At 43.1% G+C, this 26,187-nt stretch overlaps 1 protein-coding gene across 2 annotated transcripts; it reads right to left on the bottom strand.

Annotated features, from left to right (window-relative positions):
• Positions 1 to 184: 184 nt before the first annotated feature.
• On the bottom strand, positions 185 to 17,351 carry lnx2b (ligand of numb-protein X 2b). 2 transcript variants are annotated; one of them, XM_056439660.1, is made up of 10 exons: positions 17,115 to 17,351; positions 9,995 to 10,572; positions 8,199 to 8,392; positions 6,711 to 6,910; positions 4,702 to 5,133; positions 3,741 to 3,881; positions 2,729 to 2,903; positions 1,850 to 2,093; positions 1,613 to 1,771; positions 185 to 1,518 (listed from the first exon to the last, which is right to left on the bottom strand). In XM_056439660.1, exons 2-10 carry the CDS (start codon positions 10,399 to 10,401, stop codon positions 1,383 to 1,385), a joined length of 2,088 nt encoding a protein of 695 aa, XP_056295635.1. In that variant the 5' UTR covers positions 10,402 to 10,572; positions 17,115 to 17,351; the 3' UTR covers positions 185 to 1,382. The 2 variants fall into 2 exon arrangements, with proteins under 2 accessions (XP_056295635.1, XP_056295636.1); XM_056439661.1 differs by lacking the exon at positions 17,115 to 17,351 and adding an exon at positions 11,527 to 11,579.
• Positions 17,352 to 26,187: the final 8,836 nt, after the last annotated feature.

Below are 26,187 nucleotides of genomic sequence, written 5' to 3'. Positions count from 1 at the left end.
AGTCTGAACACTTTATTAGACATTTCTGACTGGGGAACATGTGTTTAATCATTTTTACATTTATTAAATACATTTATTTTATTTGGGAACATGGCATGTTATTCTTACCATTTAAAAAAACACGAGGATAAATTGTGAATCTGAAAATGTTTCTCTTATAGCCCACAAACAGAAGAACATCATGATTTGTTATGATTTTATTGAACATGATAAAACAGTGGACGGGCTAATACACACATCAACTGTATACACTGTATTCCACTGCCAATCTCCAAAACCAATTCTGAATCATTCAATAAGTCTTGTCTCAATTGAAGCACAAGAAAGGCCACTGGGAACGTGTTGAAAAGAACGAGGTAACATAAATGTATCTATACAAAGTGGTTCTCCTTTGAAATTCACGATATAATGTGAGGAAATAATGATGGGAAACACATTTTGGTACAATGGAAATTTAAGGCAAGTATACATTCTGGTTTGTCCTTCAATGTCTACAAGGCACACGCTTATCAAAGTCATTCAGTATTACATAATGCTTCTATAGACCAGCTCACAGTTTTAAACAACAATATACAAGTTTATTTCCTGTTGCGGTATTTGCCAACATCAACGCCGAACAGAAAAGAAACCCGGGCCAAAGATGTTTTCGACCACTACCATTCTGATTAAAAGCTCGGTGCAGGTTTCCTCGCTGTTAAAACCAAAAGTCTCTTTTTGTAGCTGCAGCTGTTGATTTGACCTCTAATGTCACCTTGACTCAATTGAACTGAATTTACCTCATTGCTTCATCATTCTGATGCACGTTTTGAAAGTATAAATTAGGTTGATAAAATCACGTGGTACAAAAGCTACAGGACAGGATGATTCTTCTGTCTTTGGCATGAGTCTATACATCAGCAACCATTTTAGTTATATGTGGTTGATTAAATATATAATTCTTCATCTCAACTGTCTAAATAAGCACTACATTTTATCTTCGGATGTTATTTATGTGAATCACTCCAATGACGGCATTATTTATTTAACAGGAAAGCAACATGATGTATTCAGAAAAAGTTATTTAAAAACAACAACAACAACAACCATCCTTCCAGTTTGTCCACAATATTATTCACTGATTGTCATCATTGTTGCACCCTGATTAATCACATCAGACAGGACACTGCAACCAACAGCCTGCTGGGAGCGTGCTTGGGAAAGTCGTTTCTATTGTACACAGGATGGTTATTTATATTCGGTATGACACAGATTGAACATCAATGTAACTAACAATGAGTTACACATGAAAGCGACAGTGAGCGGCTCAGTCAAGAATCTGCGTGCTGTGAACTATTAACGAGGGCGACAGAAAGAAAAGAGAGTGACTGTGCAGGTGTGTTGTTCTACACAAGACTCCCGGGCCAGGACACCACAGTCAGTGTGACTTTGTTCTTCTGCAGCTTCAGCATGGGGATGAGAGAGGAGTTGTTCATTCCCACTGTGGTGGCTCCATTCACTGCCACAATCTCATCACCGCACCTGGAGGGAACCACAGAGCATTCATGTTGAGAGGGATGAAAAGATGCCGGCGCCGAGTACCCGCCGTGTGGAGGTCCAACTGGGCTTCACTTACTTGAGGCGTCCGTCAAAGTGCGCAGGTGTACCGGGCACAATGGTTTTGATGAAGAACGGCTGCTGGCCGTGGCTCTCCTCGTAGCCGCCGACGATACTGAAGCCCCAGCTCTCGTTGTTGGTCTTCTGCAGGACGATGTCCCGGCACCAGTGCATGGGACTGAGACGAACAAAGGCAAAGTCAGCATCCAAATGATTTGAATGCACTTGAAGTGGAGGAACAGAATTCCGGCTCTACCTCGGTAGTCCCAGCCAGCGAGTCCACAGGGGGGTCCAGTTGAATGCGTCGTCTCGTGGGTCATCCAAAGTGTCCAGTTCGTCCTTGTTGGCAGCCTCGACGTCCTCCTCTGAGTCCTCTGAGAGCGTCTGGATGACACGGAGCGCCACCTGGGACTGAGCCGTCTGAGTCTTCAGCGCAGAAACGGCCTCGTTGTAGGTCAACTGGGTCAGATCGACGCCGTTGATGCTCAGCAGAACGTCGCCTGAGGACAGATCGACATTTTATATAAGAGGATCTCTGTGGTAGAAATGTGAAAATGATGACGTCAATGTCTGACATTTTTTTCTTCTCTCATGTGAGACTGATTGTCTTGATGGAGGGATGAAACTGAGACAAAAGGATGACATTACAAATGTAAACGGCTTAATATGGAAGTACTCCAAGATGAGAAATGGTTTCCCATTCTTGCAGAGTTCAGGAGTTTATTCAGATATTCACACAAAATTAAGAATTACACTCCTTCCTGCGCATTAGGACAAAATTAGAGTTGTAACAGCTGATCAAACACATTGATTTGTCGACCAACAGAAAATTAATCAGCAAATATTTTGAAAATCAATTGTTTGTGTCATTTTTAAAATAAAAAAATACCACAAATGGGCTGATTCCAGCTTCTCAAATGTGATGAGTAATGTAAATATCTTTGTGAAAATACACAAAAGAATAACAACAAAAGGCAAAATATCGCAGACATTTCCCCCAATTTTGTTATTGAAAGTCAAATTATTAAACACAGAAAAAAATTACTTAGATGTAGTCCTGGGCACATATAATAACACCACAAAGACAAACTGCAAAGTAAAAAGCTTTCACACATCACCAGATGCTGCTTTGTACCTCTTTTGATGGTGCCATCTCGGTAAAGACAGCCGACAGGCTGCACACTCGTGATGTAAACGGGCAGACGGCTGCGGCAGTCCCTCCCCCCGGCGATGGTGATGCCCAGGGAGAGCCGAGGCTCCTTCTTCAGACTCACAGTCTTCTCCTGGCTGGAAAACCCACCTGGAGGATCCTTTAGGAACAACGAACGTATGAATGATAAACAATTACAAACACACCGTGTGGAGTTTGAAGGTCATGCTGCCCTCGTTCAGGAGGCCACGTTTCACATATTTAGTCTGACAAAACACACACACACTTGAGCCTCTCCAGGAGCCTTTGACTTAATTGATTTCTCTCACAAAACCACTCGTAGAAACAAATGTGAAACATATGAGAAGTAGCCGAGAGGTAAGGGTAGCGGCACGTGTGAGGATCAACACTCAGCTCTCGTAGTGGAAAAGATGTGTGGAAAATGACAGCTTCAACCAGCCTCCTTGTTTCTCTGTGGAGTCTGTAAACCATCAGAGGGGAAGCTGGGGGGGGAGGGGGCTCTTCCTCCCCTCAGCAGGGAGCCCATCCCCCCCAGCAAGACGAAAAGGCTCGACTCTGCAGGCAAAAGCTAACTGTTGCCAGCTTTGATCCTCTTCCGCCCAAAGAAACAACCAAAAAACAACAAGACAGCGGCCCGCAGCGGCAGAATGAGCAGCACCCCGGGCCTTTTGATCAGGGCTTTCATCTCCGCTCACAGATGCAGGTGTCTGCTCTCAAAGCTTCTCACCCCTAACTGGGGGGGGGGCTATTCTTTTTAGTGACAGTGTATGGTACAACTGAGTGTGACTGACAAAGGAGCGATCGTCACAATTACGCTGTGTAAACACAAACATATAAAGTGTGTAAGATACTGCGCAACTGGTGGTTAGCGGTGTGAAAAGGGAAGTGAGAATGCCGGCGGCAAACAGCTGGCAGGGGCCAAAGTGAATGTGGAGTAAAGAAGTAGTTTGCGCGTTAGTAAGTGCGGCAGCATTACCTTCATGTAAGTGGACCGGCGCCTGAAGTACTGCGGCTCAGGCGCCCTCCTGGTTGCTCTGCTGTGCTCTCGGCCGCTTCCTCCTTCTTCCTGAGCGTCTGCAGGTCTCATCACCACAAAGTTCACACGCACCTCACTCGCCTAAATGCACAGACAAAAAGCAATTAATACCACAGCAAATACATACACAACACTCAATTATCAATTGTATTGTCCCGATTGAAGTTTTCAATGTGTCGGTTATCAACAACGTATCCTTTATATTACTAGTGATCATTTCCCAAGCCATAATCTTTGAGTTGTCAGATTGACAATGGACATCCTTTGGTTCATAATATATTTGACAGGGTTTGTATCATGCTGGCAGTCTGTGACAATAAAGAAGTATCTTGCACTTCTCCTTTCGAGCTACATATCCGGACAAGAACTATCTAAAAAGCTACGACATTTTCTGTGAGTATTCATGGTCCCCAGCGGATTGTTTTATTTAATGTGGTGACCCTGTGACCTCTCCCCTTACTGCCACTATTACAACAATAGATCTTATAATTGGCATGTTTGTGGGGTAAACTAATGCTTTTGATGTTACATCATTGCAAACGTAATTAAAAGAAGTGAAAGTCTCTTGTCGGAAACCCAAACAACTGACTCGTCTTTTTATGATTTAACTACATATTTCACATTCTCCTTTTCAGAATGTCCATGTTTGCATATTGTTGGTTTTCTTTGTTTCTCATTTTGATTGAAAAATCGAAATGGAAAAAAAGTGAATTAGTACCATCGACCAAAATCTTAAAATGTACGCAGATGAGTTCAAACTAGTTCATGCTCAGAACTACATTACATTTTCAAAATAATCTCAGGCTGGAAGAAAGGGTATTTGTCTTTAAACATATGGCGTGCTTTAGAAAATGGCCTTCCCTACTGTAGATTGTCACTTGTCGTTATTGGGCTTGTTTACCTGTATGATCTGGGCAGCGCTCTCAGGTGTACCGTGCCTCAGGTCATGTCCATTGATGGCCAACACCTTGTCATTGTTCCTCAGCTTTCCATCTTTCGCTGCTAATCCACCCGACAGCAGGTCCAGGATGAAAACCCCGCTCTCATCCGATTTGCGTATGAGTTTGATGCCGAGCGGTTCGGTGCGCTGGCTCTTCATTAGCGTCACCTGCAGGACCGTGCCAGGGTTGTGATTGGAGGTAGTGTTGCCATGGGGACTGGGAGAGGGCTGCGAGGCAGTGGAAGTGGTGCAAGGGGAAGTGTGATGATCGGATCGTGGATCCCTCGGCTTAAAACCTTTCTCCTGCATAACCGTGAGCCGGAGGAGGGAGGGCAGGCGGAGCACTGAGATGGCTCGGGCGTGGGGGACTGAAGCCAGAGTGACATCGTTCACCTGGAGACACCACAGGGAGAAGAAACAGCAGTCAGTGGTGCAGCAGCAGAACAATCATTGCAGTATATGCTGGAAGTGGATGCTGCTTCATGTGTACAGATTGTAAAGCCCTCTGAGGCAAATTTGTAATTTGTGATAATCGGCTGTACAAAATAAACTGAATTGAATTGCTTCTATAAAGTGTTATTAAATGTCCAAGTTAATTGCGTTAACATCAGGTGAAACTTGACGTTAAAACTACAAGCTGTTTCAATCTGGCCATCCTACCTGTCTGACATTTATATAACTGTATTTCCTGCATCAGAATAGTCAGAACTCGAGCAGATACTCGTGCTAATGTTAGGTCAGCTTGCCCTTTCTGTTTAAAATAAGATCCTGTCAGATATTTGCCTCATAAATCTGATGTGAAATTGGGCATCGATTCAAGAGGAAGATTGAGTCACTGTATCTGTTTACCTCATCCAGCTTTCCACAAAGCCAAAAGAAGGGCAGCTAATGTTTCACATCCTGAAGGCAACATGTTGGACAGCAGGTTTTTGTTTTCATCCCCAGGTTTAGGATTGGTTGGCAACACTTTGGAGGACACACTGAAGCGGGGGTGCCAAAGCTGAAATATTCTCTGATCTGGGTTTACAGCGATACCACATTCCAGGAGAACCGGAGTGTAGACACACAAGGAGGAGGACAATGTTGGCAAAGAGGAAACCACAACTTATTAAAATCTTCATTTATATTCTGCACTTCCATTCTCCTGTGAGGAGATCGAAAGTGTTCGATGACAAACACTTCATGACTCCAGGGTCTTACTTAAATACTGAAGCTGTGTGGGTTCGGACAAAACAACATGTGGCCTTGGGCTCTGGGATATGGGAATAAAAGCGGAAAAACTAGAGGCCCGTAGTCATGACAGTTGGTGAAAGGGTGCTTAGTTATGAATCCCAATGACTTTATTGACAAGATGTAGCTGGTAGAGGCCGACTGGTTAAAGTTAAGTGTTGATCCCAAGTCGTAAGAGCCAGGGTAGCCCATTGGTCAGGGCAGAGGACCTGAACAAATCCGGTTTCCTGTACCATGGTGATCATGGACTCCTGGCCAATGCTGGTGCTTGGATGCTACACTGGGTGAGTCTTGCAAAGAAAAGCAGTGGGACCCATAACAATGGTGGATGGGTGTACCAAGCAAGTGAGGGCCAAGGAAGAACCCATTCAATTGTGGAGCGGATCAAAATCAGGGGACAGATACACAGATACGACTACGTAGCCGTAGGTGTGCCCTCTCCTCCTAGGTTATTAAGAACTTATTCAAAAATGTCAGCTTAAGTCTCCTTAATATTTCAACACTGGCGCTCTCAAACAGAAAGGAGTCAATCCGTAACAACAACCATGTAAAGCTGCTTACGTTGACCCGGGAATATTCACCACGCCTTGTTACCATGGAGCGAAAACTTGTTTATCTTGAATATCGACTTTCCCATGCCCCGCTGCAAAGTGTTTACCCAAATATGCTGAACTGAACAGTGTCACGCTACGCCACCATGGTACGTCTGAATTCCCACGATGAACAAAAGTCGCTCTCACCTCTAAGATGTGGTCCCCTGGGGCCAGTCTGCCATCACGAGCTGCTAGCGAGTCCCGGATTATCTCCTGGATGACGATGTTCCCCAGCGGTGTGTCTTTCCCCCCCACGATGCGAAGGCCCAGCTCCTCCTCCGGCTCCTCTCTGAACAGCTCCACCACAACGGCCTCGGCCACCAGACTGGACCGCAGCAGGGTGTTGTCTGGAGGGAATCAAAATAGATTTTTATTCCTGTTTATGAAGCAAATCCTCTCGTTGGCGAATTAACTAACCATCACTACTATCAGAAGTTAAAGTTACTAGAAAGATAATTGTCAAATGGACAAGAACCATAATTACTCAGTCAAAGACGTTTACGGACAAACTGCCCAGTTCAACTTCCTAAATGACCGACCGCTGTACAAACAGAGCTTTTCCCCACAGGGATGAATTATTTCAGACATTCACAAACCCAATAAAGTGGCGTGGCTCATCTGGCTACTGTTGGCTTGATTACAATGTATTATATATGATACGCTTGTGTTTCTCTGGCCCCAAAACAGCAAATACAACTATTTACAGAAACTCTGGAGTACAGCTTTACCAGTAGAGACATGCACACTATTACACAATACGGTGTCACGGTCAACCAATAACCAGTTTTTTAACCAGAGGTGACTTTTGTTTTTACAGTCCACAGTTGACAGCAACACTACACAGAAAACCGAGTGAAACGCAATGAACCTCAACTTCTAATCAGAATTACATATTTCTAACAGTGAAGTGGTACAAGTATCGTTTGAGTCTTACAAAAAGTACAACGGCATGAATTCAGGGGATAGCACAACCTGGATGAAGTAATCTGCTGATTTTTATACTGAAAGAAAACCTTATTTCAACAATCAATGAACATAAAGCTTATTTGCAAAAATGTACATGTGTAAACTCGTTGTATTTTCCTTTCAGATGTTTACAGCATGCAGCAGTAATCTGATTAAAATTGAGATTACGATGACACCAACGCAAACGTCTCTGTGCACACTGTTTACCAGTTGCCTAGCAACTATGTTTTATTGGAATTGTGCCACTGGTTCTGGCATGCAGGAGGTGAGACCGTCTGGTTACCACATCTCTGACTTAGTACACAATCCTACCACCTGGCTGATGATTCACCTGTGACAACCTCAGAATCAAAACCTTGAGGCGAAAAACATCACCAATTCCCGTCTTCCTGTCTCGACGCCCACACTGAGGGCGACGGGCACAAGGATTTAGGCTTTCTGCAATCATTATTTCCGTTCAACCTAGAAACTTCTATAAACATTATTGAGTGTCAAAGAGTTTCCCAACTTCCTCTTGCAAATCATTTCCATAGAGGTTGTGGTTTTAATGACCGTGTTTGTGTGTACGTGGGTACAAAGAAAACAGAAGGGTCCTCGTTCTCGTGCTGTTGCTTGTACAGGAAACAGAGAGTGGCTGATACAGTGATATAGAATAAAATGACTCCATACCTTCCTCACTTTCTTCATAGGCAGGATTAATCAGCCCGGGCTCCGGCTGATCTCTGGTGGGATTTCGGGACTGTGTTGCTGAATGCTTAGCATCATCAGAAGACTCGCCGTCACTCTTACGTCCCTTTAGCTCGTTCCACGAGGGCCTCTTCCTCTTCTCTGCTTCCTCCCTCAGTCTTCTAAAAACAGGACATCTGAGGAAAGATAGGAACATGGAGGAAACCGGTAAAGAGAATGATACGGCTGACGACCGACGAGTGATTTTAAACACTCAATATTCATAGTGGAATTGGAAGAGGGTGTTCTTAAATGTTTCATGTCACTACAAAGTGCCAGAGATGAAGAGGCATACAAAAATGGAGGTTAAAAAGTGAGACGAGAAGAGAGTATTTATGCACAGGATTTAGAAGAGAAGCACAATGCAGATTAGTGGACAGTTTTACTGCAATGCAGGGTGTCTGGGGGAGACGGGTTGAGTCTGATTAAGTCAGAGTGCTGGGACTGCTGCTTGTTTCTCATGCCTGAACTTTGTCTCCTCGTTGTTTGCACAGAGAGGCTGCAGACGGACTATCTGCCACCCGCAACTGACTGCGTCATGGCTGGCCACCAGCATGATAAGCACCACACCGGCCATGTGAAAAACAAGATGACTGACCCGCACATCCCCTTGAGCTCAATAAATAGCAGTTTCTGTGTCCATAGAGGGACTAAGCTACCAGTAATACAGCTTCAAAAAGAGGAAAACACAGCCCTTGAGAGGGCACGAAGAGGGGAATGAGTTATTTTACATTGTTGAGAAGTAGTACAAATTATTGTCATGACTGAATGGTTAGATCTTATATTCACTTTAAAATGGAGACGTGTGCATGCAGTATATGTTTATGGGGGTATCAGAATTGTACATGTTTAACATTCTTCCACTGAGGAATAGTTTGACAATTTGGGAAACACACAGCTTTATTGCTGAGTAAGATGAGACTATTGATACCACTCATGTATGTTAAATACAAAAGTATAAGCAAGTTGCAATTTTTATACTTCAATTACTTATGGATGAAACATCAAAGATATGTGTGACTTTCTGTACTTATGAGGTCAAGTAGGCAGACAGAACTAAACACCGATAGGCCTCTCCCTATGGTTTCAGTCGTCATGCTGAGCTGAGCTGAAGATGTATGTGCTTATGTGTATGTATTATGCTATGTGTTTTTTTTCACACTGTTCCCACACTGTACACCTAGGGGGGTGGCTTCGGGTGTTTTTTCTTTTTTCTTCCTCTTCCCTCATGTTATGCTGTCATCTTTCATCCACCCTTTCTAGATGGCGGCGGACGGCGGCGTGTCTTTGGTGTGCGATTTCTTTGCACCTTCAAAAAAAGTTCCTCGTTTGTTCTGATATCAAACCTACAGCTATGAGAGTGATATCAATCCAACTGCCAGAAAGAAACTGTTTTTCCCAAAAAATATTCCGTTAATGACCGGTCAGTGAGATTTGTTTTCAGTGGATAGAAGTATGCTCAGTAGACCACCTTCGACACAATGCAATTCAACCCCGTCACTGCCATGTTTTCTTTATACAATCGTGCAATTAATTATTACCCAGAGCTTAAATACCTAGAACAGACTGTCATGGTATTGTGAACACCCGTTGGTTTTGATAAAGACATGCGATATATAATTTTGCATTCCTGTCGAAAATAACACACATTGTGACCAATCATTTCAGCCGTGTAAAGGTTTACCAATATCCACCAATACTGCTGTCACGACCAGTCAGCATCCCATCCAGAGTCTTACCTGTTGTGTAGGTGAGGCTGCAGCTCACAGCGCTGCATCTGCAGCTGACACTCTGCAGAGTGGGGACACATCACAGTCAGCTTGTCCAGCAGGTTCCTGACCAGCAGGCTGGAGGGACGGCATTGATGCAACTGCAGCCGCAGGCGGTCCACGGGGCAGAAGTCCTGCTCTTTCAAAAAGTTGCTCAGACAATGAAAGCAATATGTGTGGCCACAAGGGGTGTCCATAGGTCTGAGGAGGGGCTGCAGGCAGATGTGGCAAACCAGTTCATCGTCCACCTCATCCTGGTACTCATACAGGTGGCAGTCCAAGCCCTCGTGCTGCTGGCCACACTCCTTACACACCCGCGCCCATGAAAGGCCCGCGGTGCAAACGCTGCCTGCGACTTTGGTTTCTGTCGTAGCCATTGGCTGAAGAAGATCAGTCCAAACTTCTCTGGAAATGATCAGCGCTCTCTTATATCCTTAAAACCGCGTCTGGTCATACGTCTATGTCCAAAGCTAAAAATCCATTCAAACTGAAAATGAAAGGATGATCCGGAGTGAACGATGTTATCTTCATGTCTTCATGCTGATTTTCTGTTGAGAGAGAAACACAGTTAGATCTACTGCAGAGGTTGGATTGTTCCTCCTCATACTGGCCAGCTCCACAGGAAATGACAAATCCACAGAGCAGCAGCAATATGGCAGCAAGCTGCAGCTGCTTCCTCTCCGCTAGTTTCCTGAAGGACAAAAGGAATTCTCATCTCAGCTAAAAGTCAGCGGGCTCCACACTGAAAGGGCTAAACTCTGTGAAATGAGGCAAGAGAAAAACTGGCCAAAGTCAAACCCCTGCTAATGTGAAGGAACACAGGCATGGCACTACACTGGTAAGAGTAAGAATTTCGAATCAACTGGGCAGAAATGCAACCCCCCATCACTAATGACCACTTGCATCCAATCGGCGGTCGTCTCCATCCCTTTGTGGGGCTCCTGAGCTCCTTTAATTCTCTCATAAGGAGAAAACATTCTTTGAAAATATATTTGGCCACAATCATGAACAAATATATAAAATAAATTGACACCTCACAAATTACACCAAAAACCAAATAGCGAAAAATAAAATCTAGCTTGTGAGATAAATGACATCCATTAAAACAGCGCGTGTGGATTTATTAACGGCTCCCTATGGTTAAGAGCAAAAAGTGCCAATAAGTTGCAATTAGTAGCTTTTGTACGACAGGTTCGATGTGCCTCTAATACATCTACGTCTTTGTGCTGAACACTTTCACAGGCATCATTTCAGAAGACGTAATGCTGCCCGAGAGACTGAAGTAGCACAAAAATAAACAAAACACCATCGAATACCACCTTGAGATGCATGACTCTGTCCTATAAACACCAAGGGGTACAGAAAGATATTCTATTGCACATTACCACATACATTACAATGAACTCACTACATTCAATGTCCTCTCACTGTGTCCCCAGTCCAAGATTTCAGGCACAAAAGGACGGCTTCATCGTTCATGTTATTGCCTCAGAGCGACTCACCCGAGCTGATATCTCTGTTGTCAAGCGCCGAGTAGCCACTGCACGCAAACACCAGTCTTACCTCGCAGCTGCCTGAAGCCTGAATGAAACCAGAGCCCTGCCTCTCCACGGCACACGTCACAATAATGTCTGTGTGTGTGTGTGTGTGTGAGAGGACACGTATTTGTGTGCGTGAGCGGGGACGTGTATGAGCTCTCACTGCACCGGTGTGAGTAATGCAGTGGGGAATTGGTGTAACTAGGCCGAGTGAATGGAAAGTATCCCTCCTGCCTGTGAATGTGTGTGTGTGTTGGGGGAGGGTGTGCGTGTGGGGGGGTGCTCAAATTGCTGATGTTGCAATCCTACAGGTAAAGTACTCTGGACGACTGATTGCATGCAAACATACAAGAACCTCTAGAGATATGTGTGCGCACGCCTTTCATTATACGTGCTCACTGGCTGACGTGACGCAGGCCTCCTTTCTCTCTTTGTCTTGACGCTGTAGAAGTGATACCTCGTCCTGTAATGGAGAGGGGTCATGGATCCTGGAGCACAGGAGACACCAGGCTGTGCTCCATTTATGTGGAAATCAAATGATGTGGTCCAAGAATGTAAAACAAAAGAAAAACTACACAATCTTAAAAACGCCATGCTGCAAAGGGTTCAGCTGGTCCTCTTGTCAATAAGACGTTCCCAGTTTCATATCGCTTCACACCCAAGGTGTTTTATTTGCTTTGTGATAAAGGGACGAGCACAAGCTGGGAGTCAGAGAGAGCACCCAATGGGTTCCACTTCGGATGAAGCATGTCTCCATTAGAGCAGAGGTCATCTTCACAGGAAGACGTGCAGTGACCCTGGAGATGCCTGGCCCCTCCTGCTCATTGTGTCTGAAGATGGCCGTCCATCACCGTCCACACTGACACAGCAGTATATAGCTCTGCGTTTCTCAAGGATACGGCATGACATCAATAAAAGGTGCTCGTCTTTCTTGAGATCCTCCATGTGAGATGGTGCCTCGGATTAGTCGATTGATTGATTAGTTTGGGAACCGATTCGTTGATTTATTAATGAAAGGCTTTTCTCTGTTTGATATCAAGTATCATGTATATATGTTTAGCTTTATGACTGCAGGCACCTTAGTCTGGGTAAATTGTGACGGGCATTTTTCACTATTTTCGGAAATTCTATAGGTCAATCATTATAATTATCATAACACTTTGAATTTATATTGCGCTTTTCCAGTCACTCAAAGACGCTTAACCCTTGTGTTGCCTTAGGGTCATTTTGACCCGAATGAATATTACACCCTCCCCCCGCCTTTGGGTCATTTTGACCCGATTCAATGTTTCACCCTCCTGTTACCTTTATATTTCCTAACATATTTTACCCTTTGGGTTCAATTTGACGCCAGCAATTAAAACCTCCAGAAAATTATTAGAATTAATATTGTTTTCCAAGTTTAAGTGTGAGGCACTTTATGTTTGTTTGTTGACTACCGAAAGAACACCGACATTAAACATTGAATGGGGTCAAATTAATCCTAAGGCGGGGGGAGGGTGTAATATTGATTCGGGTCAAAATGACCCTAAGGCAACACAAGGGTTAAATGCATTATCATTATTTGCAGCCCAGGAAAACAGGAAAAGAAAATGTTTAGTTCAATCATCTACCGTTTCAAGACAAATGTAGGCTTGAGTTTCTCTGAGAAAGTTTGAATCTACATCACCATTAATCTACCTCAACGTCACAAGTACACGTATCCAGTTTAATCATAATCCTACACTAGAGTGCGAACATTCTTTCACAAGAATCCCACACTGAAATAAACTATTGTTAAAATTCCTGTGTGTGAAACCAACACAAGACCGCTTTACAATAGGCAGCTGAAATATGTTTTTACAGGTTTAGAGCCAACCAAAGCGGCTCGATACGACCAGCCTTAATGAGGGAACGCCTTATCCAAGTCAAATGCCTTGTAATCATGTGAGTCTAAGCTTTTGCGGGAAATATCTGTCGCCCTACGGTGTCTTCCAGTCTCCCAGGGGATTACAGGAGGTGGTGTTCCCTCAAAGCTGAGCTGAAATCACTCGCTCTGATGGTTGACATGGGTGAGTCACATGGGCGGCCTGCCACTCCCTCAGCGAACGCAGGTGAAGCCTGGCTAGACAAATCTTCTTTTCCATGAGACCATGAGACAGGAGGAGTGTCACAACAACCCTGACTTACACTTATGTCTGGTACTACCAATAAAACGTTAGTAAACACAGCACATAAAAGGGAAAACTAATCAAATCGCTACCCAGACATGAATGAGACTTAATCATCAGTGTTGGAGTATGACATAATCAAGTAAAAAGCTCCAAAACGTCTAGAATTAAACTTTTATGGCTGCATCAATTAAAGATATCATTAAAGTTATATGGAAATCTTCTCTGATTAATAATTAAAATGAAAATACCATCTCTTTTATCTATTTAGAGCGCTGTTTGAGCTGGATAGCAACAACATGCTTTAGATACAAAGAACAATATTTGCATTGCATGTTTGTATGCAGATCATCTGAGCGAGATGAAAACCTTTACTCTCCAAAGTATTTCCTACGCCAACTTTATCCCAGTTTGTACTTTAATACAACCAGTTGGATTCTCAGCGTCGCTGCAGACTGATACGTGGTCTGGTACGAGTGTTTCGCCGGCAACGTCACACGCGGAGGTTCAGCTTATCTTTATGAGCTGCTGAGCCTCCCACTGTACAACGGCCTGCCTGCACATACAGAAACAAACACCACCCACGGTATTAACCTGTCATCATGCCCTCATATTCAGCATAAAGGGAAGAAGCCAACAGTATTGAGTTATTCAGCCGATTTGAGCAAACAAGGACGGTTTCAAGCTGGATTTTCCAGACCAGAAATAAACGTATTTATCATCACAATGGATACATTTCCCCACCACAACAATTAAACTCAATTACTTTCAATTAAAGACGTCTGTCTGCATACTTGCAACAGCTAGTGCAGACATGACACAATACCAGAATACTTTGGTCACACAGAAGGAAAATTTAAATTGGGCTCCAAGCTGCTGAATCACACAACATCCCTGTGCCCAGGCCTACTGTGACGACCCTGAGCCTCTCTCTGATGGAGCCCGGTGGGTGGAGTCGGCTAATCAGGGAGATTCAGCTCACCTGGTCTGGCTGCAAGACTATATAAGCTGGTGTAGTCGGTCAGTCATTCGCTTCCCCCTGGCGTGTTTTGTTCTACTTCAGTGCCACACTAATTTCCCTTTATAGTTATGTAAACTACAATCCTTTTTAGTTGCAACTCATGTGTGGTTGCCCCTGCTTTGTTGAGCCTTGAGCTGGTTGTGACAAATTGGAGGCTGGTTTGGGATCAAATGAACCACTTTAGTCGGATGAAGTCCAGGCTTTGTGGTAATTTGGACTGGTGTGGTTTGTGGTGTCGCTACCTCCTGTGACTACGGGGGGTTTGTTAACTTTAATGTAGCGATTTGCTCTCAAAATTGCAGACTGTGCCTTCTTGTTAAAATGCAAATGTGAGGCGTATCTTGCATGAATTTTGGTTTCTTATGTGGCAGAGCTATATCTTACTCTTGTCCTGTTTTTGTTAAACGTTACTCTATTGTGCATTCTGGTCTACTGTGTCTTTTTGGTTACTGAAGTTCTCCCCCATTTAGTTTGTTGCAACTTGATCTCTTAAAGTGGCAGTGAGAGCGGGTAGAGCAAGAGGCTCTGGATCATGTCCGTGGCTTTCTGTGGGGCACTGCAGGGACATTCTGGACCCACTGGTTTCCGGTGAGTCCAGCCATCAGTAAATACCTGAGAACCAGGGTTGGGCTCGTATAGTACGTCAGATGGTTTGGGAACCTCCTGTTTGTTTGTGTGGGCTACCTTTTTAGATTTGTATATTTTATAGTGGTTGTATATCAGGTTTGGTTAATTCTACATGCTTGTTTAATCCCTTCATACGGTTGGCCTTGACACCCACACTGTGGTCTTGTGCTTAGCTCCACGTATTTGGTTTTGCTTTTCACGGCACACACTACACACATGATCGTCTCTCCCAGTTTCAAAGATGCTTCCTCTGGTACCCAGGTCACATATCTGAGGGTGGAAAACCTGGAGTTAAGAAGTTGGTCTTAAGGGGCCGAGGACTATACACTGGTGGCAGTCGGACACACATTTTCCTGTCATTTCAAAAACTTTGTAGAGACGCCTCGTGTGTGTGGCCTTGTCTCTTCTGCTATGCTTTAAATTCCCATGTATAGTGAGACAGTATTTTTACATTAAATACAGGGTACTTCTGCAAGCAGCTATTGAGTTCATAATCTGTATTTAGTTGTTCAATCTCCCTGAGGACAGACTTTTAATATAAAGGCTAAAGATAGTGATGACACTTGACTAAAATAGTACAGACTACACTTGTCAAACTATTTGAATCAAAGTGCTCCGTTTCACGTCTAATCTTTGAAGTAACTACAGCTGCACACAATAAAAATAGATATGACCAATTTTAACACGCGTGCCTATTTTTTAGCTACACCCATACTAAAGTAATGAGGTATGCAGAATGGCTCCTTGACAAAGCATACAATTAAAGCTGGTCGATGTGGAAAAATGTAACTCACTTTTACTGTTGGAGTCTATTCTAAAAGGATTCATCTGATTTATTTATAAATATATATAGTAACGTGCACTATAAAAATATTGCTTGTGTTATATTGCTGTCCTGTATATTTCCATATCAATAAACACACCTTAAGTATCATTGCTTAACCATAATCAATTTGACTTCAAGAACTCAGATTGTATAACTTTACTATTACAACAATGTACCTTTTTTCTTTGTTGGGGCTCTACAGAGACTGAGAAACATGAGATGATGGATCAGTCACATCAATAAACCCAATACTAGATTCAACCAATTAATACAGACTTATTAATAAACTGATGTGTTTTGTATGTAAAAAAAGAAAAGTAACACCTATTTTCCTGCCGATGTGTGATGAAGTATTAATATATGGAAAGGCTCAAAGTCCACTGGACTGCACTTTGCGCCTCTCCCCTGATGTTGAGTCACCATGTTGAAGTGCATCTGGCCGGGGTCTGTGAGCAGGTCCTCCTCAGAGACCCTCTGCACGTGAAGAAGACCCTCGATACCAGCAACAAGGACATTTGTAACCACCTCGCCTGGATGTGTGCGTGTCACCGGGGCCATAAATAACCCGCTGCCCCCCTCTCCCTTGTCAGCTCACGACCGCTGGTTTGGTCCTAATCAGTCCGGCCCGATGTGACGGATGGCCGTGACAGGAGCGGGAATGACGGAGAGCCCTCGCAGGTATCGGTCAGGCGGACTGTGTCGCCATTAACGGCCGTTAACCCGACCGGGGGCTTCACCTTCGGCTCACGCGCTGCCGAGGCGGCGCTAACCGCTGCGCACCTTGAGCACGGTGCCGCTCTCTAATGAGTGAATGTGTGCCACCAAACACGTCCGTGTTCAGCCATTAAACACGAGATTAAAACACACACGACACGTGAAGCCTAGCCGCGTTCGTCTGAGGACGCAAGGGGACCGAAACTCTGCTTACCTGTGTGAAGGCTGCGTTCCGGAAGCAGCTAGCCGACGGCCGCGTATCGCTAGTGTGAACAAAGAGACCGCCGCGAACTCGCTGCGTTTAAAACAATCGCGATATTAAAAACACCCGACAGCGTCTTCCCCGACGAGGATGTCTGGCTTTCCTTTTACCGCATTGCCGTCGCCGTCTTCTCCCCGCCTGACGTCCCGCAGGTGTAGCTCAACCTCCCGGCGAGGACTGGGCGACTTTCCCAGTTTCGAGCAAACATACTTGGGAGCCAAAAAAGCTGCACAGGAAGAAGTCCATGCAGGTGAACACACAGCACGGCCCTACTGGATGGACGCTGGGGTAGTTTTGTTTTTGTCATTTATAATATACATTTCTCGCCTCTCTACAAAGTAATACATACACAAGAGAACCCGTCATGCATAATTGTACATTTATTCTGTTTAGGCCGAACTCATGATACATTTTCTTCAGTGGTAGAAGTATTAATCCTTTAAATAGAAATACCACAGTATAATAAGCAATACCCCATTATTAAAAGTTCTGCAATTAAGATGTTACTTAAGTAGCAGTACATGCATACTCAGCTAAATGTAGGCTACTTAAAATGTAAAAGGTATTGGATTATATTCAATGGTGCATCACATTAATGGTGAATTAATTATTGTTACATTCCTGGTTATTTTATCCTATAATATATTAATTAAAATGTGCAAAGTAACTAATGCTATGACATTAAGTGCAGTAAAAAGTAGAATATTTCTCGAATCAACACTATTTGTAGTGGAGTAAAAGTTTAAAGTAACATGGGATAACTTGAGTGAAGTATAAGTACCTCAAACTTGTACTTAAGTACAGTGTTTGTAAATGTACTTGGTTATGTTCCACCGATGTTTGACTGAAGTGCTGATTACAATTATACTGTACAATAGACCAATAGCCAATATTATGTACTTTACACACTGGTTCGTTTAATAATAAGGCACTGCATCTATTTACTGCAAGACTTGACTTGTTGATGCTCTTTATATATATGGACCACCAACTTGTATATACATACTAGTTCTGTATTCTGGTTTGTTTCTCTTTTTCAGCTCTATTTATATCTTCCTGTAAATTGTTCTTTATGTTGTAAATGCTGTAAAATAAATGTAGAGTAAAAAGTACAGCTCGACTAAACTCTAGTCATTCCGCCATGACGTGATGAAACACAAGCTTTGGAAATGACAAATAAGAGGAATGTACTGGAGAGTTGTCTGTGACAATACTTTTGATTTATTATAAGTGTTTGAAGTGATTGTCTTCCAAAGCTGACTTCATACAGAGTAAATAACTCACATTATATTTAGTAAATGGCAGACATATGGGCCAAAAAAAAGCTCTTAAAATTACTTTTTGACACCACAGGGCCTCGATACCCATAAATAAACCAGGAGGACCTTCATGTCAGTCGAGTGCTTTAGCTGTGATTATTCTGAAACAATTTGGGTGGTGTTCTTCTGACTGTATAATTGTGATTGGCTCGTCTGTCAATAAAGCAGTGGTAAATACATTTACTCAAATATACTTAAGTACAAATTTGAGGTACTTGGGTATTTTATGCTCCTTACACTCCACTACAGGTGGGAGGCACGTATGATTTTTCTTTACTTAACTACATTTACTTGATAACTTTAGTTTGTTACATTGCACATTTTGTATTCATGTGATTGTAAGTGAAAATAGCGAGCAGTAAAGAAAATAATAAGACATAGTCCCACATTTACCAGCTGCAACATTAGAGGGATGAACCAGTAATATAATACTTAATTCTGAAATGGACCATTCTATATATTGAGTACATCTAGTTCTGCTACTTTAAGTGAAGTGAGCGAAGTACTTTTGCACTTTTACTTGAGTAAGCTTTTGAATGCAGAGCTGCTACTTGTAACAGTGCATTTCCACCCTGTGGTATTGCCACTTTTACTTCAGTAAAAAATCTGAATTCTTCTTCCACCACTGCATTTAAGTCACAGTAAGTTAAAAATATCTGAAATATGGTTGCATATCTTTGCTTCATATAAGCCATTACAAACATCTTATCTTATCAAAACATCTGTGAGTGATCACCTGGATGATGCTGAATAAAAACCTCTGTAGTTATGGGACAGTGCCAGTTAAAAGGACAGCGACGCGTGAACACACGGTGTAAAGCACCATACCCCCTGCAGAATAGAAGGGAAGTCGCTCCGCCATAAAACTTCTCTGTGAAAGCCTGTTTCCCCCGGGATTTATAACGGTGGTAGGAAACCTCAATACAAAGTGACATTTGCTGAAACAAGCTCACCGAATGAGACACTGCATTGTGGCAACACAGATGTCAATCGGTCTGTATTTCATAATACAGGCAGGAATTTCTGATGTTTTCCTATCAGTATTAACTAAATTATAGATTTAATGGGAAGTGAAATAATTAGCCTGCTGCCTGAATAAAACAGTACTTTATAAACGGTATTCATTCACCATCAGACCACACATTATTTCTCCCACAAATGTTTTTCGTAATGGATCAGTGAAAAGATTTCAGACAATACTAAATACCAGATTTGCGTGAGCAGGTTTTACAACATGTGACACAATCAGTTCTGACACAGAAAAACATTTGCATAATGTACATCAGTCTGTTTCTGTTTGTATGCCAATAAGTTGACAGCTCAATGGTTACTGATAGGTGTGGACTGGATGTGAGGATGTCCTCTAACTTCTATCAGCAAACATGAGAAAGAGTGACACCATGTGTTCAGAGGAGGTATCATATCTGAGATGCTGGAAATGTTTAGCAGTGCAAGCGTTTAATGGCCATTTGCTGTGGATTGAATTTGACATGGGGATTGAATTGTACATAGCAGAGTGAATGAATGAATTGATTATGAGACTGAAGTCACTTTCACTTATCGTAACATCAGAAATTGTAATTACTTTGCTGATTGAAGATGTGTTGTAGACAGACCTCTGCTGTGTGTAACGGCCTCTTGGTTTGCCTTGGCTGCCTTTTTGTGTCATTTTAATTCACTGTGTTGATTTTGGTCGTCTTCTGATGGGAAACTTGGAAGTGGGGTGAAAACACAAGAGACAAGATAAACACTGACCTACAATACAATACATCCTGCTGCTCTGTCTCTCGCACACAAACACACACACACACACACACAGACAGACACACACTGTTTGAGCAGTGGTACCAACAAACAAGAAAGAGGCTGTTTGTCTTTTCTGGGATCAGTAAACATCCTCAACACAAACAAGTTCTTCTGGAGTGAGAAAGGAGAAACTCACACCGTCAGGGCAGCTGCACTCTCACTCCACCACAGCCTTTGATGTCCTTCAGAGAGAGCTGATAATGAAGGCCCCTTACATCTTAATTCTTTTAATTGGAGCGTGGATGTAACAGGTTGCTGATACTTGGCTGTCGTTGTCTTGCTTGATGTGAACTCAGGATTAACAAAATAAATCATATTTGGATTTTCAAGTGGTGAGGAAAAACTTGGTTCAATCTGTCTAAAGAATGATACCTCTCATGATGGAAGTTACTAAAAATGTTCCAATTTATATGTACAATATTTTAGTTATTGTCAATACATCCCACAAAAAGGCCAAAATAGTTATTTAGTCTGTCAGACTTTTTGTCTCAACCTCAGAAGCCCATTTGTTCACTTCCGTATACTTTTATTCTTAAATATGGCTAAATAATTTCCTTAAACCGCTGAGCACTGTGGTTTATCGTGAACATCTCTCAAACAGGAGTAAATCGTGCATTTTTGGGGGACTATTTTCAGCTGCAGAGTGTGACACATTTGCTGAGTATTTACTGCAGGAGGAAGATGTTCCAGGGTATTGATTCAAAATAAAGTCATTGTGATGAAGGATGTCAGCCAGTGTAACAGTGCAGCGCATTGAGGTTTTTTAATGGTTCTTGGAGAACAATGGAGGTTTATGGTACAGAGGTATAGCACGCTTTAGATACTTAGACAATACTTCAAGTTAAGTCTTTTTCATGAGATTTATTGAGAAATAAAAAAGATTGTATAATATAATCACACTTGTCCTTAAACTTCAAAGTATTACACCTCACTGAGCTGTGTTTTGTGAAAGATCGTGAGGCTTTCGATACAATTACATGCGTGTCAGCCCTTATGTTTTTAACTGTTGCTAAGAAACCAAGGACACTTAAACGCTGCAGCAGCTTGCTAACCTCCCCTCTGGCCGCACCAGGCAAACAAAATCCCTCCTCCATCTCGCCCTGGGTGAGACAGCAAGGCATTTGGTTCAGGCCACAGCTTGCACTGCAGCCTCGGGTCCTGTCTGGCCTCCACATGACGGCTTTAATCAGTGACTTTTGAGACAAAAATACACCAAACCACAGTGTGACATTTAGGCTTCTCTTCAGAGGGCTCACAGTCAGTTGTTGGTTTTAAATTTAATGCCAGATCGTGCCTTCAACAGATTTAGGGGATTGGCATGAGCAGAAATAAAGTATTATTTGTAGAATGCCACGACAGCGTGAAATACTGAGGGCAACAGGTTTTTGTGTTTGAGTGTGTGCATCAGTTGAGTCTTTTCCCTGTGTCAATATGCTTAGCTCCAGATGATCTTCAAGGGCTCGCTTGTTTGTACCTGCCGTGTAGTTCTGCTCGTCCGCCCAGCATGACACCCTCTCGCCCGGGATCAGCCCCTCCGACATCAAAAGACCTTGGTGATTCTTATCAGATAATATTCTTGTCCACCTACCCTCCCCTTTGAGTCCAGCCTCCTCACACTGTTGACCTGAACCACGCACACTGTTCCTTACAGCCCTTTGGCCTTTCCTCTTCTTATCACCATGATGGCCAGGTCATGATAAGGCAGGTCCAGCCTCGAGGTAGAAGGAGGGTACTGTCCACTCTTCTAAAACTTAACAGTTGTGTAACTTTGACACTTCAGGGCAGTAAAGAGGTTATCTCAGCTTCGTCTATGTGGTACTGTGTTTCATCTCTCCCCATGCAAATGAAATTAACCACAAAAGTCTTCTGATTTGTACATTGCAGATCATTTTAAGTGTCCACAGACAAAAGAACCATCTCAGTGATGGTTTGATATTGTATTTTGAGTGTTGAAGGTACATTTTGGTGACATATTTCTGTGAATTTGAATCATAACGACATCTGATCTCCTTGCTGTCATCCGCTTGGTTCAAAAAGGATGAAACCTGCCCCCAACACAGCTATTTTTTCTTCTTCTTCACACTGACATGTGACACCCGTACATCAGTCTCAGTGTTGGATGTGTTTATGAGTATGCAGGCTGAGCAGACAGACAGGGAGCACTGGTGTCCAAAGTCACGACCCTGCCCTGACCTGGATGAAGGAAATGGTCACGCTGCTCGAGACAAAGCCGGGCAAAGGAGAGTCTGAGGGGCTGGCTGGTCAGCCTCCAACAATGGGTCCGTGCTCTAAGACCGCGGGCCACACAAAGGCCAGAGAAACCCCCTCATTCCCACTCCCACATTGCAATAGAGCTGGCATTTCACACTGGGCTGCGAACAGCTATTCAATCAAACTACTGTTTAACCTGACCCCTGGCCTACACAGAAATCCAAATCAGTCTGGCGGGATGTTTTTAAGGTAACTGACCTCTTTGCCCTTACTCTGTCAAGAGCTGTCAGTTACCACACAACTCTGTATTTACTGGTATTATTGTATTCATTCTAATCTTTAAATGCAATATGTTTCCTATTCTCTATACGGCTCCAAATGCCAGTGAATATTCCTTAAAAGCTTGTAATCAATAGGCCACCCAATAAATAATGTGTCCAGTGATTGGTGTAAGGGGCAATAGCTCCCTGGGGAACAAGAGACACCACAAGACCCTTCGTCTGGGTCAACTACCCTCGAGCCAGGGCTGAGAGAAGCGGCCACATGACCCTCTCACTTCTCAATGGACTGCTCCTCCCATCTACCTGTACATGGCTCGGATCAAGGTGTGGGGGCTGCATATCAAACAGACTGAGGCCTTTGATGTGGATGGAAACACAAACACTGAAATGAGCAGTCGTAACAGCTTATTTGTTCCCTTTAGTCATTCATTGAGCTGCTTGTTGAATGTGTATGTCTTCAAAGGGTTGCAGCATGCACCGGTAGTACAGTAGCCGAGGAGGCCCTGAGAGCGCCCTGAGAGCGCCCTGGCCTGGTGGTTTGTGGGAAGGCCATCTGGCTTCCTGTTCCTTAGATTTGATATTGATTTATTGGCTGTACATGGGTAGATAAGGGGGCACCAGCTGCCAGAAGTTCTCCTCTGCATCCTCAAAGACAATGGACCTCCTGGTCATCTACATCCTGACTAAATAGGTGCTGCATCATTCCTTGTTAAGTTATTACAAGATACATATAAATCACACGAAATAATGACAATTTTGTACACATTAAATTGTTTTATTAAATCAATTATTATCCCTCACGTCATTTGGGGGGGGGGGGGGAATTCCCACAGCTGCTCTTAAAAATAAAGCAACAACACATGGACAACTCTATTGACTCTATGTATATATGTCACTGCACATGGGCTAATATTAATTCCACATAAGTATATTCATTTATGAATCATCACTTGAAACACAAAATAACTCCTTAAGGAAACATAATTGCTGCATATTTGACACTTTATATGTTGTATTTAAGCACATGTCTGTATCGGCTGAGATAACAGAAGTTTTACTGTTTGTTGTAATAAAGAATGGTCCCAGTAATGAGGTGCAACATTGCATTTACTATTCCTAACAAACACTGACAACCTTTCACAGTTTAACCCATCACAGAAACCATTAATTCAAAATTAGGCTCCTATGCATAACACGTCTCTCATTCCTGTGAAGTGAGCTGGGGAGTGCAGCAGTTTGGCCTCAGCCTTGTCGGCAGAGGTGTCAACGTGGTGCCACAGTGAAATGTACTTATGCCTGATTTTTCTCACCAATGCACCCCCGGCCCTTAAAAACAGACACACTCACACACAGACAGACTCTGGTGTCACCCACCCCAGCCTGTTCCCCACCCCCACGCTTTCTTCCCCTTCCCCTCCCCTGCCAACACAAGCCTGTGATGTGACTGTCTCAGATAATGAGGTGAGATTTTTATTGCACCAGTCTGTGGGGATGACAGCGGCTCAGGCCTCCATGGTACCGGGCGCCCTCTGCTGTGGGCTCACAGACTGCTCTCAGTCTCCTTCAGCAGTGCACTTCAAAGTGGGAGATCAAGGGTTGACTTGCGCATGACATCCAGGGAATGACAATGCCTCAGCCAGCCTACACCTACTGCTACGTGCCGGTCCTAGGGACACAAAGACATGCAGGCTGCTCCCGCACTACTTTGCTGCATGGAGGAAGTTCTCATTCAGAAGGGGGGACATACATACAGGAAGAGGGCAGTGGTCTATGTGTATTCTCTATGCATACTGGTGGGTAAAGGGCAGAGGAAGGACAGCGGAGGAGACAGAGTGGCAACAGATTCTTGGTGCTGTCCTGTTTGATTGCTGAAGCAATAATTGATAAGATACAGCATCAGACCACTTATCTTTAAAGGGAGACATCCCATTATCTTGAGCATCACAAACTTCGTGTGACAGTGGGATCAAAGAATGTCTCAAGCTATATCAATGTGAGCTATTTTATTGCTCTGAGGAAAATAATTATTGCTTTGGTATTCTTCTGTTGGACCACAGTTATGACTTATTATCTTGGCTCCTGAGAATGTATTGATTTACTTTTAACACAATTCAAATACCCCTAAAATTTTAAATAATAACCTGCTTGCCTGAGTTGCTAATATGAATTATAAACGTATTGGACCCACATTTAGTAATATGTTCACTTGTTTCTTAGCCGTCAGTCCAATTATGCATATTGCTTCTTGAGTTTTCAGAAGTGAAAGCCAGTATCCTATTCAAACACACACACACACACACCTTTCCCTACCCCCAGTAGGCAGCTAGAGGGGGAGTGAGGTCTTGTGATGAGGCTGTCATTTCCTCTGGTTGGCTCTGTTATTCCAGATAGCCTTTGTGAAGGAGCCAAGTGGTCCAGCCGCAGACAGAAGGTGGGCTCCTCACATGCATCTGAGGTTGTCAGCCCGGCAGGGGAGGGAGGCGCTCGTGGTGGGCCAAGACGAGGACAAAAACAAACATGGTGCTGAACCCAGACAGCCACAACAAATCCCTGCTGATAAAAACAGTAAGACTGTGAATCAGACCGGATGTCACTGCAGAGGATATTACATCTATTTTAGCTTTAAATTAAACCTCCATCCTAAAAACTCTTTTTTTACTCAGAGCCTCAATAAACAAGAGGCTGAATGTGCAGTTTAAAATAATATCATGCCAAAAGATATATTTTCCTTTCAATGAACCATCATACATTTTATTTTTTATTTTGAGTAGCCTCCAAAAAACATGCTTGTATACTTTTAGTTGTGCAGTTTATAGTCAAACGTATAAGATTTTCTGATTATTTTACCACATGTTGCCATGTGGACAGAAAGTGTAAGTATTGCGCCACCTACAGAGAAAAATTCCCTAAAAGAAGTGGTCACCAAAGAAGTCCTCAAGTGCACCAGTCAAGTGGTCGCCTGCAAATATGAGGAAAGGTTTAATGCAACAACTTCACTGTTTTCTATTTACTAGAGGTTAGACAGAGACATAAATATAAAAGAATAACTGCACTGAATCACAAGTATCACACAGTTATATTCCCTTAAAATGATGTAGTATAGTATTACAAAATTTAAACAATCAATGTGCCATTGCTACAAAAATGGTTTTAAAATGATAAATATAGAGCTAAAAGATAAAATTTTGAAAACCAGAGAAAATGATTTTGTGGCCCAATAATAACGAATACAAATAATAATGATCTACTGACTTAACTTCACTGGAAGTTTGGCAATCCCTTTTAAACTACAGCACTGCTGCTCTTCAGGGGGTCACGTGTGTCTCATATTAATAACAAATGATTGACTTCGCTTTGGCTCTGCGTCAAAACCAGGTCCCAAAGCGCCCCCTAGTGCGGCTGGCACGT

The sequence above is a fragment of the Pseudoliparis swirei genome, chromosome 19, assembly GCF_029220125.1.
Source record: "Pseudoliparis swirei isolate HS2019 ecotype Mariana Trench chromosome 19, NWPU_hadal_v1, whole genome shotgun sequence".
Taxonomy (NCBI): domain Eukaryota; kingdom Metazoa; phylum Chordata; class Actinopteri; order Perciformes; family Liparidae; genus Pseudoliparis; species Pseudoliparis swirei.
The sequence above is the reverse complement of the archived record's forward strand: the minus strand, read 5'-3'. Positions and strand labels throughout refer to the sequence as shown.